The 14,381-nt window shown below is 37.3% G+C and overlaps 1 protein-coding gene across 1 annotated transcript; it reads left to right on the top strand.

Moving 5' to 3' along the window:
• Positions 1 to 262: 262 nt before the first annotated feature.
• On the top strand, positions 263 to 8,565 carry LOC131604670 (uncharacterized). The gene is made up of 3 exons (XM_058877096.1): positions 263 to 1,034; positions 1,080 to 1,228; positions 8,371 to 8,565. The coding sequence occupies exons 1-3, from the start codon at positions 263 to 265 to the stop codon at positions 8,563 to 8,565; spliced, it is 1,116 nt and encodes a 371-aa protein (XP_058733079.1).
• The last annotated feature ends 5,816 nt before the right edge of the window (positions 8,566 to 14,381 follow it).

Here is a 14,381-nt window from a genome sequence, read left to right on the forward strand (position 1 = left end):
GAAGGACATCTACAAAGTGTGGACAAAGATTCTTCTTGGTTTTTTTTATCACAGGAAAGCAACCCATTCTTCAAACTTTGTCAATAGAGACCAACAATACATCTTGTACTGCATTGGTACTCGGAAGAAGGTTGATGTTGTATACATCATTTTCAATCATATGTGGAATGCTGTAAGAGATACTCGAGATGAGAATAGAACCAAGAAAGGAAATGTTATTCCTTTTGGAAGAATCATTACCAATCTTCTAGTTCAAACCAAGATGGTTGAAAGACTGGAAACTGCTGGAGTTGTCAAGGACCTTGTTACTCTCACTGGAAATATCTTGAATGCCAATACCTTGAGAAAGATGAATCTTATTAAGGTTATTGGACATGTTCCCCAACCTATTCTAGGTGTCAGAAACAGAAGAGGACCTGTGCTAGCTGAGTTTGAAACGTTATTTTTAAATGAACAACCTGACATTAAAGTTCATTATCTGAATGTTGTCAAGAAAGGTAGTGTTAGAGATGCTCCTGCTGGGATCAGTCGTCAGAAAGCCTCAACTTCAAAGTCTGAAGCTTCAGAAGATGTTTCAGAAGCTGCTCCAAAAGTTGCTGCCAACAAAGAAAGAAGAACAAAGCGAAAGGTTGATCTTCCTTCTGTAAATGAGGAGAACAATAATCAAGAAGAAGTTGCTGCAGAAGTTGATGAGAATGTTGTGGTAGAAGAAGTTGTTGCTAAAGAAAATCTAGACGTTTTAGTTGAAAATGAGAATATTCAACAAGAAGACGCTGAGAAAAAGAAGAAAAATAAGAAGTCAAAGAAAGAAGATGTTGAGAAGGAAGTAGAGATGAAAAAGAAAAATAAGAAGAAGAAAAAGAAACTTGTTGTAGTTGAAAAGAGGTCAGAAGAAGACGTGAATAAGGAAGAAGAAGAAAAGGAAGCTTCCAGAAAGAGAGAACTTGCTCTAGAAAAGATAAAGGTTGTTTATGAGAAGAAGAAGCGAAAAGGACTTGAAGCTGATTCTGAAGGGTCTCGGAAGAAATCCAAAGGTATGCATATTTCTGAACCTGACTCTGTTTCTGTTTTAATTGCAGAATCTGTACCAACAGAAGTTCCTCAACCTTCTCAGCCAGAAAACCAACCACAAACAGCCCCTGTTGAACCTCCTCAAATTACCAAAGTTCTCACCCCTCCTTCTTCACCTATAACCAATACTGCTTCTGACCATCCCATTGATACACTCGTTCTAGATATTCAACCCCTTCAAACCCTCTATCCTCCTCACTCAAATCTCCATTTCTCAACCTCCACCTCATGCAAACTATTCCCCTATTGCTAATCCAGTTAACAACAATTCACCTGAATCAGAATCTAAAAGTACTGGTTCTTTGGCTCAATTGTTTCGTGACTGCAATTTCACTCCTAAACCCCGTCTTAAACCTGAGCTTGTGGTGTTATACGCTGGGTCAGAAGAAGTAGAATCTCATATCTCTCTTGATAGAGAACGTTAACCCTACTTCTTTGTGAACCCAGATTCTACTGTCACCAGACTCAAATCCCGCCGGGAATTTTCTTTTGGTGTATGTTTTGAATTATTAAAACTAAAAATGGAGACAGGTTTAGAGACATTGAAGGCAGCACATCATGCCCGGATGGATGATGTTGAATTAAGAAATCTCTGAAGGATTTTCAGAAGAAAGATGCACTCTGAGTTTCGGAAGCTTCAGAAGGCGTGTGAAGCAGAAGCTCCAGGTCATCTTGGATTTCTAAGATCCTATGAAGAATTTTGGGTTAGTCATCTCAAGGGCAGGTATTGTCTTGAAGAAAAATATTTTCTTAATGAGCTTGCAGAAGATGTGTCTGACCAAGCGCCTTGTCTTGCCATGGTCGTGTGGAAGCCCCCATATTCTGTTCTGACTGGAGACTTTCAGTCTATATTCAACTGGCTAAGGGAGAATCCCTCAAAGAAAGCACCAGATATGGTATATCCTGCTGTTGAATACCCATCAGAAGTTGCTGCTCCTACACCTCCAAGGAATCTGGCTGCAATTCTTCAGGCTCTTGAGAATGGAGACTCTGATATCCCTATTCCAGAATATGCGGAAGATGCTTCTATGTCAGAAGCTGATGTTGAGAAGCAAAGTGCTGAGAATCATCCTGCTGAGAAACTTCTTGTTTAGGAAAATCAAGATGATGTTCTCATGTTAGATGCTGTTGTTGAGCATGCTATTCCTCTGAATGATGGTTGTGAATCTTCTTCTGCTGAACCTTCTCTTCTGGTGAACACCATGAAGGCTCTTCAAAAGAATCAAGATGCTCTAGCTTCTCGGTTGGATAAGAATGAAGATACTCACAATGATATTCGCTCATTCATGAAGACGCAGACTGAAAGCACTTCTGAGATTCAAAACCTTCTAGCCAAGATCTTCTCCAGGCTAGGCTAGTCGTAGTCTTTTGGTCTTAGTTGTTTCTTGCTTCTTGCATATGTTTCTTGCATCTGCTTCTCTCTTTTGTATCTTCTGATATGTTTTGATGAATCAATGAAACATTATCTTCTCTCAAATTGTTTGTTTTTCATCTGAATCTTTTAAATGCTTTTTGATGTTATGACCAAAAGGGGGAGAAAACGTGATAATTGATTTGATTTAATATATCAGTTGTTGGGATTAAGTCTCAACATTCCTAACATTATTTGCAAGTTCTATGTCTTTGAGATTTTTGCAGGATTGAAGATATTCTGAAAAAGCTCAACATGAGAAGCAAATAAATGGGGAAAAGCAATTCTATAAAGAAACATGTTCTTGGAATTGAAGCAAGCTTAGTGCTGTGAAACATCAAGATCAGAAGCAAGAAGGAAGACTGTTCTGATATTCTCATGGCAGAATATGCTCTAACACATGCTTATCCCTTATATGTTCTGATACATATTTCTTTTAAGAACTTATCAAAGTTTGCTCTGACAGTTGTTTTAGCATTGATCTGTTATATGTTCCTTCTTAAAAGAATGTTCTGATTCATTCATGCTATGACTTTTGTCGTTTAGTTTTGTTCTGAAACATTTCAGGATGTAAAGATGCTTTGATGATGCTCTGGTACATTCAAGAATGTTCTGATACAATCAAGCATGCAATGAATCAAGAAGAAATTTAAAGCTCTAAAGCTGTCCTATGGAAGCAAGAAGTAGAAGCTCTGAATGTTCTAAAGTTCTAGGCAAATGTGAACGTCTCAACTGAAATGGAAAATACTCAGGGAAGTCTTTTATTTATAAATTCTTCCAGTATTTATTTCAGGAGGGAGATTGTTAATCTCAGGGGGAGACATATTCATACACTATGTTTATATGCTGATGCTATAACTGTGTAATTGTCTTTGGTCATCTAATATTCTGATTGCAAATTCATATCAATTATATATGTTTTTGTCATCATCAAAAAGGGGGAGATTGTTAGAACAAGATTTGTTCTGATCAATATTCTTAGTTTTGATGATAATAATGTATATGAATTTTGTATAAGACAATGTGGTACTCCAATCCTATGCATTTTCCATTTTAGGAAATAGATGATGAGTATGCACAATTCAGCGCTAAGAAGCACTGACTCAGAAGGTTCAGTATGCAACATCAGAACATGCTCTCACAAGACATCAGAAGATGGTCAAGCAGAATCAGAACATGGTCTATTGAAGCATCAGAAGAACTTGAGATCAGAAGCAGAAGCACTAAAGTTCTTATGGTATTACGCTAAAAGCACTTCAAAGTCAGAAGATAAGAAGATGCTCTGCACCAAGCTGTTTCACTCTGATTAATTCAAACGTTGTATCTACAAAGATCAGATCAGAAGGAAGTACAAGATGGCAGGCTACGCTGACTGACAAAAGGAACGTTAGAAGCTATTAAAGGAAAATTCATTTAAAGCAGGAAAAGCAAGGCTCGAGGTAGTTGACAAAAGAGTGAAACATTAAATGCAATGCTGTACGGATCACGCAATGCATTAAATGCTCCCAACGATCATCTTCTCAAAAAGCCTATAAATAGAAGTTCTGATGAGAAGCTGAATACAACACTCTTGCGCAAAAATACAGAAACGATGTCAAATTCAAAAGCTCTCAAACTTCATCTTCAACCTCACTTCATTACTGTTGTAATATCTTAGTGAGATTCAAGCTTAGAACTTAAGAGAAATATCACAGTTCTGACTATAGCTTATTAAGAAGCATTGTAATACTCTTGTAACAATTTGTTTACATTAATTTGTAAAAGGTTCCTAGAGTGATCAAGGTGTGATCAGAATACTCTAGAAGACTTAGGAGGTATCTAAGTGGAAAACCATTGTAATCAAGGTTGATTAGTGGATTAAATCCTCAGGTGAGGTAAATCACTCTAAGGGGGTGGACTGGAGTAGTTTCGTTAACAACGAACCAGGATAAAAATCATTGTGCAATTGTTTTATCTTAAGTGTTTTTAAAATCACTTATTCAACCCCCCCCCCCCCCTTTCTAAGTGTTTTTCTATCCTTCAATTGGCATCAGAGCGCCGGTTCTAAGGTGCAAGCACTTAACCGAGTTAGAAAAGATACAGGAAGAGAAAAACACATTGTTTAGATGGCTGGTGAGACTCCAACACCTACATCTACATCTGGATCTGCTGAGCAACACAATGGAATTGGTAACAATGGCTACACTAGACCACCAGTATTCGATGGTGAAAACTTTGAATATTGGAAAGATAAACTCGAAAGTTACTTTCTTGGTTTAGATGGTGACTTATGGGATCTTCTGGTGGATGGTTACAAACATCCAGTGAAAGCAAGAGGAGTAAAGCTGACAAGACAAGAAATGAGTGATGATCAAAAGAAAGAATTCAAAAATCATCACAAGTGTAGGACTATTCTGCTCAATGCTATTTCTCATGCTGAATATGAGAAGATATCAAACAGAGAAACTGCCTATGACATATATGAATCATTGAAAATGAATCATGAAGGAAATGCCCAAGTCAAGGAGACCAAGGCTCTTGATTTAATCCAGAAATATGAAGCCTTCAAGATGGAGGATGATGAAAACATTGAAAAAATGTTCTCAAGATTTCAAACTCTAACTACTGGATTAAGAGTTCTTGACAAGAGATACACAAAGGCTGATCACGTCAAGAAGATCATCAGAAGCTTGCCAAGAAGATGGGGTCCAATGGTGACTGCATTCAAAATTGCCAAGAACCTAAATGAAGTCTCTCTTGAAGAATTGATCAGTGCTCTGAGGAGTCATGAAATAGAGCTGGATGCTAATGAACCTCAGACGAAAGGTAAGTCTATTGCATTAAATTCTAACTATAAAAAAATGCACTAACGCTTTTAAGGCTGAAGAAGAAGATTCTGAAGAATCAGAATCAGAAGAAGAAGATGAACTGTCCATGATCTCCAGAAGGGTAAACCAACTCTGGAAGAGCAAGCATAGGAAGTTCAAGAACTTCAAAATTTCTAAGAAGCTTGAAAAAGGAGAATCTTCTAGAAGCAGAATATATGACAAGAAGAAGGTCACATGCTTTGAGTGCAATGAGCCAGGTCACTACAAGAGTGAGTGTCCAAAGCTTCAGAAGGAGAAGCCCAAGAAGAAGTTTCATAAGAAGAAAGGTCTTATGGCAACTTGGGATGATTCAGATTCATCAGAATCAGAACCTGACTCTGAAGGCGAGCAAGCAAACATTGCGCTGATGGCCATAGTTGATGATGGATCAGAATCTGCATAAGAATCAGATTCTGAAGAGGTAGTTTCTGAACTATCTAGAGAAAAGTTAGTTTCCAGTTTAACAGAACTTCTGGAACTCGAGGCTCATCTTAGTATCAAATACAGAAAGCTGAAAAAGCTATTTGAATCTGAAACTAAGAAGCTCGAAGTGGAAAATTCTGAACTGAAGGAAAAAGTTTTAAAATTATCTAAAGATATTGGATCTCCTTCTGACTCAGTGAAGCCCATTCCTAGTCTGAACCATATTCTGAAAGAATGTGACTTGAGATTTAGGAAGTTTTTATCTAGAGGTATTGGAAGAAGTCAACTTGCCTCTATGATATATGCTATTAGTGGAAACAAGAGAGTTGGCATAGGATATGAGGGTGATATCCCATAAAAACTTGAACCTGTAGATGATATGAAAATCATATACAAGCCATTGTATGATCAGTTCAAGTATGGCCACTCCCATGATATTAGGCTCACATCACATGCCAAAAGCTTTCACATTACACACACTAAGAAGCATGTGACACAACCTAGAAAATATCATGTGGCTCAACCTAAGGAATATAATGTTGTACCTCCTGTTAATTATAATGCTAAACCCAAGTTCAATCAGAACTTGAGGAGAACTAACAAGAAAGGACCCAAGAAAATATGGGTACCTAAGGAAAAGATTACTCCCGTTGCAGATATCCTTGGCTGCAAAGAAGACAAAGGAAAGCATGTCATGGTACCTGGACTCTGGGTGCTCTCGACACATGACGGGAAGAAGGTCTATGTTCCAAGACCTGGTGCTTAAATCTACTGGAGAAGTTAAGTTTAGAGGGGATCAGAAGGGCAAGATAATTGGCTCAGGAACCATAAGTACTGGTAACTCTCCTTCTATAACTAATGTTCTTCTGGTAGATGGATTAGCTCATAACTTGTTGTCCATAAGTCCATTAAGTGACAATGGTTATGACATAATCTTTGATCAAATGTCTTGTAAGGCTGTAAATCAAAAGGATGGCTCAATCCTATTTACAGGCAAGAGAAAGAACAACATTTATAAGATTGATCTTCAAGATCTTAAGAATCAGAAGGTAACTTGTCTTATGTCTGTTAGCAAAGAGCAATGGGTCTAGCACAGAAGATTAGGCCATGCTAGTTTGAGAAATATTTCTCAAATTAACAAACTAAATCTGGAAAGAGGACTCCCTAATCTGAAATATAAATCAGATGCTCTTTTCGAAGCATGTCAGAAGAGAAATTTCTCCAAACCTGCATTCAAGTATAAGAATGTTTTTTCTTCCTCTAGGCCGCTAGAACTTCTGCACATTGATCTGTTTGGCCCAGTCAAAACAGCTTATGTCAGAGGGAAGAAATATGGATTAGTCATCGTTGATGATTATAGTCGCTGGACATGGGTAAAGTTCTTGAAACACAAGGATGAGTCTCATTCAGTGTTCTTTGAATTCTGCACTCAGATTCAATCTGAGAAAGAGTGTAAAATCATAAAGGTCAGAAGTGATCATGGTGGCGAATTTGAGAACAGATTCTTTGAGGTTTACTTCAAAGAAAATGGTATTGCCCATGAATTCTCTTGCCCTAGAACTCCACATCAAAATGGAGTTGTAGAGCGAAAGAATAGGACTCTACAAGAAATGGCCAGAATCAGTATCAACGAAACCAATATGGCTAAGCATTTCTGGGCAGAAGCAATAAACACTGCATGCTATGTTCAGAATAAAATCTCTATAAGACCTATTCTTAATAAGACTCCTTATGAATTGTGGATGAACAGAAATCCCAACATTTCATATTTTGATCCTTTTGGATGTGTTTGTTTTATTCTGAATACTAAAGATCATCTGAGTAAGTTTGATTCTAAGGCACAGAAGTGTTTCCTTCTTGGATATTCTGAACGCTCTAAAGGCTACAGAGTATACAATACTGAAACATTGATTGTTGAAGAATCAATCAATATCAGATTTGATGATAAGCTTGGTCTTTAAAAGCCAATGCAGTTTGAGAATTTTGCTGATATAGATATCTCAATCTCAGAAGCTGAAGAACCAAGAAGCAAAGTATCAGAAGCTGAAGATCCCAGAAGCAAAGGATCAGAAGATCAGGTTGCTGCTTCTTTAGAGAATCTCAGAATTTCTGAAGAGCCAACAGTCAGAAGATCTTCTAGACTCACCTCTGCTCACTCAGAAGATGTCATTCTTGGAAAGAAGAATGATCCTATCAGAACAAGATCTTTTCTTAAGAATATCAGTATGGATCTATGATCAGAATGAGAAGATGAGAAGTTCTAACTCTTTCAGAATCAACGTTAAAGCAAAACAGTTGTCACCAACTTTTCCAGAAGATGAACATGTGTTCACTCTATTTGGACAAGCATGCGTGCAAATGATGAGACGCCGCCCTAGGTAACTGTGCAAATCATTTCAAATTTCACGTTATCCCACCTAACGTCATTCATTATTAAATGCATTTGATTTTTCTTGATTCTGTAACTGTTCATTCTCATAATTTCATTGCATTCTTTCTCAAATCCGTCTCTATATAAACTCCCCTCATCATATCATTTTCTCTTTTACGCATTCTTTCTCTCTCCTATTTATGCACTTTTGCAACCTTCTTGCCCTATTTTCTTACCCTAAAAGAAAGAAACCTAGAAATCTCAGAAAGGTGCAAATGGCTGCTTCTTCATCCCATAAAGCTGATTCTTCATCTCCTTCTCAACAACATCAACAAGAAGAAGAAGAACTGTTCTATACTCCACTCACTTGCACAATTCCTTGGGAAGATTTAGAGGTTATCTGTAAGTTGATAGTTGATTTTGATAATCTAGAAGAACATTAGTTTCATCTCAGAGATAATGTGATCTTTCAAGGATGATCATCATTATTTCGTGAGTTCTGTGGACCGGTCTATCCGGACTTGGTAAAAGAATTCTAGGTTAACGCCTTCGTCATTCCTAAATCAATAGTCCCTTTTATTCATGGAAGATTCTTCTCAATCACCTAAGACACTTTGTGAATGCTGTTTGATTTGAAAGAGCCTGTTGGTGATTTTGAACTCTCTCGAAGGGCAAACTGGAATCATGTTCTTGCTGAACTGTACCCAGATGTGACAAAAACAAAAGATGTCAGGGATCTGAAGGACATCTACAAAGTCTGGACAAAGATTCTTCTTGGTTGTTTTTATCACAGGAAAGCAACCCATTCTCCAAACTTTGTCAATAAAAACCAACAATACATCTTGTATTGCATTGGTACTCAGAAGAAGGTTGATGTTGTATACATCATTTTCAATCATATGTGGAATGCTGTAAGAGATACTCGAGATGAGAATATAACCAAGAAAGGAAATGTTATTCCTTTTGGAAGAATCGTTACCAATATTCTTGTTCAAACCAAGATGGTTGAAAGACTGGAAACTGCTGGAGTTGTCAAGGACCTTGTTCGTGTCACTGGAAGTATCTTGAATGCCAATGCCTTGAGAAAGTTGAATCTTATTAAGGTTATTGAACATGTTCCCCAATCTATTCCAGGTGTCAGAAACAGAAGAGGACCTATGCTAGCTGAGTTTGAAACGTTCTTTTTAAATGAACAACCTGACATTAAAGTTCATTATATGAACTTTGTCAAGAAAGGTAGTGTTAGAGATGCTCCTGCTGGGATCAGTCGTCAGAAAGCCTCAACTTCTAAGTCTGAAGCTTCAGAAGATGTTTCAGAAGCTGCTCCAAAAGCTGCTGCCAACAAAGAAAGAAGAACAAAGCGAAAGTTTGATCTTCCTTCTGTAAATGAGGAGAACAATAATCAAGAAGAAGCTGGTGCAGAAGTTGATGAGAATGTTGTTGTAGAAGAAGTTGTTGTTGAAGAAAATCAAGACGATTTAGTTGAAAATGAGAATATTCAACAAGAAGATGCTGAGAAAAAGAAGAAAAAGAAGAAGTCAAAGAAAGAAGATGTTAAGAAAAATGCTGAGAAGGAAGTAGAGAAGAAAAAGAAAAATAAGGAGAAGAAAAAGAAAACAGTTGTAGTTGAAAAGAGGTCAGAAGAAGAAGTGAATAAGGAAGAAGAAGAAAAGGAAGCTGCCAGAAAGAGAGAACTTGCTCTAGAAAAGATAAAGGCTGTTTATGAGAAGAAGAAGCGAAAAGGACTTGAAGCTGATTCTGAAGGGTCTCGGAAGAAATCCAAAGGTATGTATATTTCTGAACCTGACTCTGTTTCTGTTTTAATTTCAGAATCTGTACCAACAGAAGTTCCTCAACCTTCTCAGCCAGAAAACCAACCACAAACAGCCCCTGTTGAACCTCCTCAAATTACCAAAGTTCTCACCCCTCCTTCTTCACCTATAACCAATACTGCTTCTGACCATTCCATTGATACACTCGTTCTAGATATTCAACCCCTTCAAAACCTCTATCCTCCTCACTCAAATCTCTCCATTTCTCAACCTCCACCTCATGCAAACTATTCCCCCATTCCTAATCCAGTTACCAACAATTCACTTGAATCAGAATCTAAAAGTACTGGTTCTTTGGCTCAATTGTTTCGTGACTGCAATTTCACTCCTAAACCCCGTCTTGAACCTGAGCTTGTGGTGTTATACGCTGGGTCAGAAGAAGTAGAATCTCATATCTCTCTTGATAGAGAACCTCAACCCTACTTCTTTTTGAACCCAAATTCTGCTGTCACCAGACTCAAATCCCGCCGGGAATTTTCTGTTGGTGTACGTTTTGAATTATTAAAACTAAAAATGGAGACAGGTTTAGAGACATTGAAGGCAGCACATCATGCCCGGATGGATGATGTTGAATTGAGAAATCTCTGGAGGATTTTTAGAAGAAAGATGCACTATGAGTTTCTGAAGCTTCAGAAGGCGTGTGAAGCAGAAGCTCCAGGTCATCTTGGATTTCTAAGATCCTATGAAGAATTCTGGGTCAGTCATCTCAAGGGCAGGTATTTTCTTGAAGAAAAAGATTTTCTTGATGAGCTTGCAGAAGATGTGTCTGACTAAGCGCCTTGTATTGCCATGGTTGTGTGAAAGCCCCCATATTCTGTTCTAACTGGAGACTTTCAGTCTATATTAAACTGGCTAAGGGAGAATCCCTCAAAGAAAGCACCAGATATGGTATATCCTGCTGTTGAATACCCATCAGAAGTGGCTGCTCCTACACCTCCAAGGAATCTGGCTGCAATTCTTCAGGCTCTTGAGAATGGAGACTCTGATATCCCTGTTCCAGAATATGCTGAAGATGCTTCTATGTCAGAACCTGATGTTGAGAAGCAAAGTGTTGAGAATCATCCTGCTGAGAAACTTCCTGTTCAGGAAAATCAAGATAATGTTCTCATGCTAGATGCTGCTGTTGAGCATGCTATTCCTCTTAATGATGGTTGTGAATCTTCTTCTGCTGAACCTTCTCTTCTGGTGAACACCATGAAGGCTCTTTAAAAGAATCAAGATGCTCTAGCTTCTCGATTGGATAAGCATGAAGATACTCACAATGAGTTTCGCTCATTCATGAAGACGCAGACTGAAAGCACTTCTGAGATTCAAAACCTTCTGGCCAAGATCTTCCCTAGGCTAGGCTAGTCATAGTCTTTTGGTCTTAGTTGTTTCTTGTTTCTTGCATCTGTTTCTTGCATCTGCTTCTCTCTTTTGTATCTTCTGATATGTTTTGATGAATCAATGAAACATTATCTTCTCTCATATTGTTTGTTTTTCATCTGAATCTTTTAAATGCTTTTTGATGTTATGACAAAAAGGGGGAGAAAACGTGATAATTGATTTGATTTATTATATCAGTTGCTGGGATTAAGTCTCAACATTCTTAACATTATTTGCAAGTTCTATGTCTTTGAGATTTTTCCAGGATTGAAGATATTCTGAAAAAGCTCAACATGAGAAGCAAGTAAATGGGGAAAAGCAATTCTATAAAGAAACATGTTCTTGGAATTGAAGCAAGCTTAGTGCTGTGAAGCTTCAAGATTAGAAGCAAGAAGGAAAAATGTTCTGATATTCTCATGTCAGACTATGCTCTAACACATTCTTATCCCTTATATGTTCTGATACATATTTCTTTTAAGAACTTATCAATGTTTGCTCTGACAATTGTCTGAGCATTGCTCTGATATATGTTCCTTCTTAAAAGAATGTTCTGATTCATTCATGCTCTGACTTTTGTAGTTTAGTTTTGTTCTGAAACATTTCAGGATGTAAAGATGCTCTGATGATGCTCTGGTACATTCAAGAATGTTCTGATACAATCAAGCATGCAATGATTCAAGAAGAAATTCAAAGCTCTGAAGCTGTCCTATGGAAGCAAGAACAAAAGCTCTGAATGTTCTGAAGTTCTAGGCAAATGTGAACGTCTCAACTGAAATGGAAAATACTCAGGGAAGTCTTTTATTTATAAATTCTTCCAGTATTTATTTCAGGGGGAGATTGTTAATCTCAGGGGGAGACATATTCACACACTATGTTTATATGCTGATGCTATAACTGTGTAATTGTCTTTGGTCATCTGATATTCTGATTGTAAATTCATATCAATTATATATGTTTTTGTCATCATCAAAAAGGGGGTGATTGTTAGAACAAGATTTGTTCTGATCAATATTCTTAGTTTTGATGATAACAATGTATATGAATTTTTCTTGAGACATTGTGGTACTCTAATCCTATGCAATTTCCATTTTAGGAAATATATGATGAGTATGCATAATTCAGCGCTAAGAAGCACTGACTCAGAAGGTTCAGTATGCAACATCAGAACATGCTCTCGCAAGACATCAGAAGATGGTCAAACAGAATCAGAACATGGTCTTTTAAAGCATTAGAAGAACTTGATATCAGAAGCAGAAGCACTGAAGTTCTTATGGTATCACGCTAGAAGCTATAGCAACCTGCCCTAAAATTAACTTTTTAGAGTCGCCACCTATTCTACCAGGGGGAATAGGAAACCCTACGAAGTTAAGAAATCTGGGTAAGTTATTATAATCAGGTTAAGGGAAGGTGTTAGGCACCCTCAACCCTCTCCTAAGGTTTATGTTCAAAGTAAAGGTTAATGGCTAAATATTAAGATTTAATAGCTAAGGAAATGAATAGGGCGAAAAGTGAGATTTGAACTGAATTGAGGTTTTAGGGAAGGGGACTCTCCTTGTTGCCAAGTGCCTACGTATCTCCTTAGGGAGAATCAGAGTCAACGTAGTTTAGGGCAGGGTTGTACGCCTTAGAACTGATTATGAAGTTGTTTTGAAGGATTTTGAATTACCTATTGTAGTTTTTGAAATGCAAAGTTCGCAAGGTATTTTGAATTACCTTATCGTAGTTTTGAAAATCGAAGTATTGAAGAGATGAAAATCCGTAGTTTGAAAGAATGTTTTAAGATTTGGGCGTACAACCCTGATTTGATAGGTTACCGTTAGTTGCAATGATCAATAGGTTTGACCACCATAATTAACAGATTGAATGAAGGATTGCTAACCATTCTAATCGATAGATTCGATTATCACGAATAGCAAATGAGCGTGTTTTAATTAGTTATTTAATTGTTTTTGGGAATTGACTATCGTTAGTTATCGCAATCAATAGATTTGATTAAAACCACTAACGAATTAAAAGAGATTGCTAATCATCGTAACCAATAAGATGGTCAAAACCATTTAGAAAAATAAATGTATTTTAAATAAATGATTTTAATTTAATTAATTAATTAAATAACTGATTATTACCCACCGCGATTATTACCCACGCAGGAGCTGGGAATCGAACCAGCGTATCCCCACTCACCAGCTCCTTGCTTTTGCCACTCGCTCGCTTTTCTTTTTTTGTACACAATATGAACGCTGAACAATATATAAAAAACGGAACGACGTAACTTTTTAAATGAAATTCGTGCGCAGGGATTGAGTGGACGAATGGCTGATTGCCACACCATCATCTTCTTCATCTTTTCTGAAAAAACGCAGAAGCTTATACCCACGGTTTTTGCGTGGTTGCCATAGCCCTGCACATCTGAAACTAAGAAAATACAACAGATGAATACATTCCAGAGGCATAAATCAATTGTAAATCATCATCCGAACGCATTGGTATAGGTCTTGGGGTCCAATTTTTCCTGTATCGAATAATCCCAATTTAGAGCTACAAAACCCTAGCTATGACAAGTCATGGTCCCTGAGATTAAACTCCACTTGAATCACTCAAATAGCTTCAAAACATCATTCTGAATACAGCCATATAATTAAATCATATCAACTACGCGTGCCATTAGATTTAGAGGTTCTTAGTACTCTTATAAGCAAGTTTGGCTCATAAAAGAATAAGCCCATTTGGAAAAGATCCAAGTTTAACCCTTATTTGGTTCACATTTTCTATCCAAAATCGACCAACTTTGACAGAGCATATCTCCCTCAATATTTATGATATGAAAGAGTTCTAGGACTTTCTGGAAACCTCAAGATGTCCTCTATAAGCCACTTTGGAACATATTTTTCATTTGGAGATTTTATCTTAATGATATACCCTTTGACAAAAAAATGCTTTTGGTTGACCTTTGAAAAGAACCTATAATCTTTTGTGCCATATCTCTCAAATGAAGCATTTCTGGCCTTGGCTTGTGAGAGACAAAGTTGTAGAGGATTCAATTTCCTTCAAAATAGGCTTTG

The sequence above is a fragment of the Vicia villosa genome, linkage group LG5 (genome assembly GCF_029867415.1).
Source record: "Vicia villosa cultivar HV-30 ecotype Madison, WI linkage group LG5, Vvil1.0, whole genome shotgun sequence".
NCBI classification, from domain to species: domain Eukaryota; kingdom Viridiplantae; phylum Streptophyta; class Magnoliopsida; order Fabales; family Fabaceae; genus Vicia; species Vicia villosa.

What these genes read in the sequence shown, in the direction of transcription:
- LOC131604670 (XM_058877096.1), top strand. Translation starts at nt 263, where the DNA reads ATGGTTGAAAGACTGGAAACTGCTGGAGTTGTCAAGGACCTTGTTACT. An exon ending in GTCTCGGAAGAAATCCAAAG is followed by an intron (nt 1,035 to 1,079) that starts GTATGCATATTT and finishes TTTTAATTGCAG; the next exon opens with AATCTGTACCAACAGAAGTT. An exon ending in ACCATCCCATTGATACACTC is followed by an intron (nt 1,229 to 8,370) that starts GTTCTAGATATT and finishes CCTAAAAGAAAG; the next exon opens with AAACCTAGAAATCTCAGAAA.